Source organism: Octopus bimaculoides, chromosome 4, assembly GCF_001194135.2.
Source record: "Octopus bimaculoides isolate UCB-OBI-ISO-001 chromosome 4, ASM119413v2, whole genome shotgun sequence".
Lineage (NCBI taxonomy): Eukaryota > Metazoa > Mollusca > Cephalopoda > Octopoda > Octopodidae > Octopus > Octopus bimaculoides.
In genome coordinates this window covers 88,062,436-88,065,211 of record NC_068984.1, presented here as the reverse complement: position 1 = coordinate 88,065,211, position 2,776 = coordinate 88,062,436, and the positions used below count along the sequence as shown (strand labels likewise).

At 34.8% G+C, this 2,776-nt stretch overlaps 1 protein-coding gene across 3 annotated transcripts in view; it reads right to left on the bottom strand.

The window, feature by feature from the left end:
* LOC106872339 (L-sorbose 1-dehydrogenase) overlaps positions 1-2,776 on the bottom strand; it is a 90,620-nt gene that overhangs the window by 38,402 nt on the left and 49,442 nt on the right. For all 3 annotated transcript variants that reach the window (XM_014919286.2, XM_052967220.1, XM_052967221.1), the window contains 2 exons: positions 2,443-2,651; positions 1,634-1,823 (listed from right to left, as the gene is read on the bottom strand). In XM_014919286.2, coding sequence (XP_014774772.1) covers positions 1,634-1,823; positions 2,443-2,651 — 399 coding nt within the window. The remainder of the gene's footprint in view (positions 1-1,633; positions 1,824-2,442; positions 2,652-2,776) is intronic.

Genomic DNA, 2,776 nt, shown 5'->3' with positions numbered 1-2,776 from the left:
AATATATAATATATGTAAAAATATTAATAAATATCGATAGCAGAAATTACTTGTTCTTTCGTGGTATACTTTTAAAATACTTGTTTGCATGCCTTTTGATTTATCGTATTTGATGATATAAAAGGTATATTAAAAACATCCCAATTTCAGCAGTGTATCCTGAAGAAGAATATTTTAGTACATTAAGCAATCAAGGCGGCGAACTGGCAGAATCGTTAGCGCGCAGGGGAAAATGTTTAGCGGCATTTCGGCCATCGCTATGTTTTGAGTTCAAATTCCGCCGAGGTCAACTTTGCTTTTCATCCTTTCGGGGTCGGTAAAATAAGTACCAGTTGAGCACTGGGATCGACGAAATCGATTCCCTCCCTCCCCTGAAACTACTGGTCTCGTGCCAAAATTTGAAACAAATATTTAAAGTAATCTAGTAGTATGTTGCAGAAGTAACTAGCTATAGCAGAAAACATTACTGAATATAAAAAGTAAGTTAGCTGTAGAGTTGAACACAAAACAAGAAATCCTGTTAGTGAAAATATCCTATGTCATTATAGTAAAAGTAATACAAATAATGTTCAAGTAATAACAATAATGCGTAAGTAAATATTATTATTATGGAGTCAGTCTAAGTAAAAGAGATCACCTAAATTAAAATTAACAAATAGTAGTGAATGACAAGGACAAAGTTATCTTATCGAGGCCCAGCTTCGCATAGAAGACCCAGATAGAGTTTTGGGAGATAATTTTTGGAAAAAATATTCGATAAGTATGGATACTATTACAAAACGTATATATGAATGAGAACCAAAAGCAAATAATCGATATCAATAAAGCCTTCATCTCCTTGTCTAGGCTTTAGTGTAGTAACTAATAAATCCAACAGTACACATTAGTTTGTATCTGCATTCAGAAATAAGCTTTTAAGATCCTAGTTGCACAGCATATATCTTTATAATGTTTAACCCTAGATCAATCCTGATCAAGTAGATCAATGATCAAAGGCATTCCAGTTATGAACCATTGGCCTTTTTAATATATACAACTACATTGCCCAATTTCTGGTGCTTAGACCCAGACTAGTCCTTAGCGAGTAGACCTATGATCAAAGACGTTCTAGTCATGAATAACTTATCCCTTTTTGGGGGCAGTAAGAATCAAGGGTTATATTATTGAATGTATTTCTGCCTTTTAAGTCGGCTGAGTGTAATTTAGGGGATATTTAGCTGCCAATTTTGGCAGGTCAAGTGACTATGTAACTACTTCCCAGTTGACTAGCTCATACCGCGTGGGTAATGGTTGTTGTTAAGAAAGCTTCACAATCACCAACTCCATTTCCCTAGTTTCTGAGCTCTTCCTAGATCCAGCAGATATTGAGGCTGCTGAAACATAGCTACATATCTTATGACTTGGTTAAAAAAAGTTTTTGACTATGTTCCAATACACTCGCATATTTGATAATCCGGCACTTTCCAGATCCTAAGCATGCTGAAATAGCGGGACTGTGTTGTCATAAGGAGTTAACTTTCGAAAAATTTAATTAATTGCTTTATTACTGGTTCGAATGTAATATTTTAAAATGATGATTGAATAAAATTTATTTCAGAATTATATACATAAATATTCTGAAAAGATGCCTTACCCGAATTTTCTAGCTCTTCGATTTTATTACCTTCTGATTTCATAAAATAAGGCAAAACTTCATCGTAGCTCCAGCCTTCACAGCCTCTGGCTGCCCATTCATCATAGTTGTAGTGGTTTCCACGTTCATAGATCATAAAATTTATACTACTGGAACCTCCTAAAGTTTTTCCACTGGCCCAGTAACTTCGCTAAAATGCACAACAAAAGATTAGTGGGTGAGTAAAAAAAATAATTTCTGAATATTTCCTGACAATTTCAATGCAAACATCTACTACGCATTTGGTAATTTTAAGCCATCTCAAATGATAATTAATTTGAAATTATGGTTTTACTATTCCTTGAATCTTTGAGGTTGACCTTTAATTTATAAAAGTACCGGTCGCGCTCTGACAGGTTTATGGTCGACCCTGTAGCAGTGGAGACCTCTGGCGTTCTCGGTCACCGTGTCACCGTGCCATATCCCTGCTCACTGCTATCGGAGCGGAGATTGCTATCCGTAAGTGCGAGCCCCGTGAGTCAGAGTGCCTGTTACAGCACATCTCTCTCGCCATCCTCCGGAGCAACACCTTTTCCATTTTGTCTACTGGGACCATGAGGTAGTTTGAATAATAAGAAATCGATTGAATGTAAGAATTTCGTAGCTTACTACCCATAGTTAGTTGTTATATAATTAACTAGGCATATATCATTTATAAAATGATATTTTTTAAAAAAGAAAAATAATTTAGACATAAATAATTTTGGAAGTAGAGTAAAAATCATATGAAAGATTTATGAAAATTATAAAAAAGCCACGACTAGTGTTACCTTTTCATTAAGTGCCTGACAACTTTGTTTTTGTGGCTCTGTAAAATATTGCCAATCATAGGATGATCTAAACAACTTCGCCACTCCAGCTGGAATGCTCACAAACATACTTCCAGTTTCAACATTACCGGCTTCTAAAAGTAAAACAGTATTGTTTTCATTTTCAGAAAGTCGTGAAGCGAGCACACATCCAGCTGAGCCACCGCCAACTGAGAAAAAAGAAAAAAACAAAAACAACATTTAGATAGGAACGGAAGGAGAAAAAATAAATACATAAATATTTTAATTAATTTCATCAGTATAAGTATGTGGGTGTATATATATATATATATAT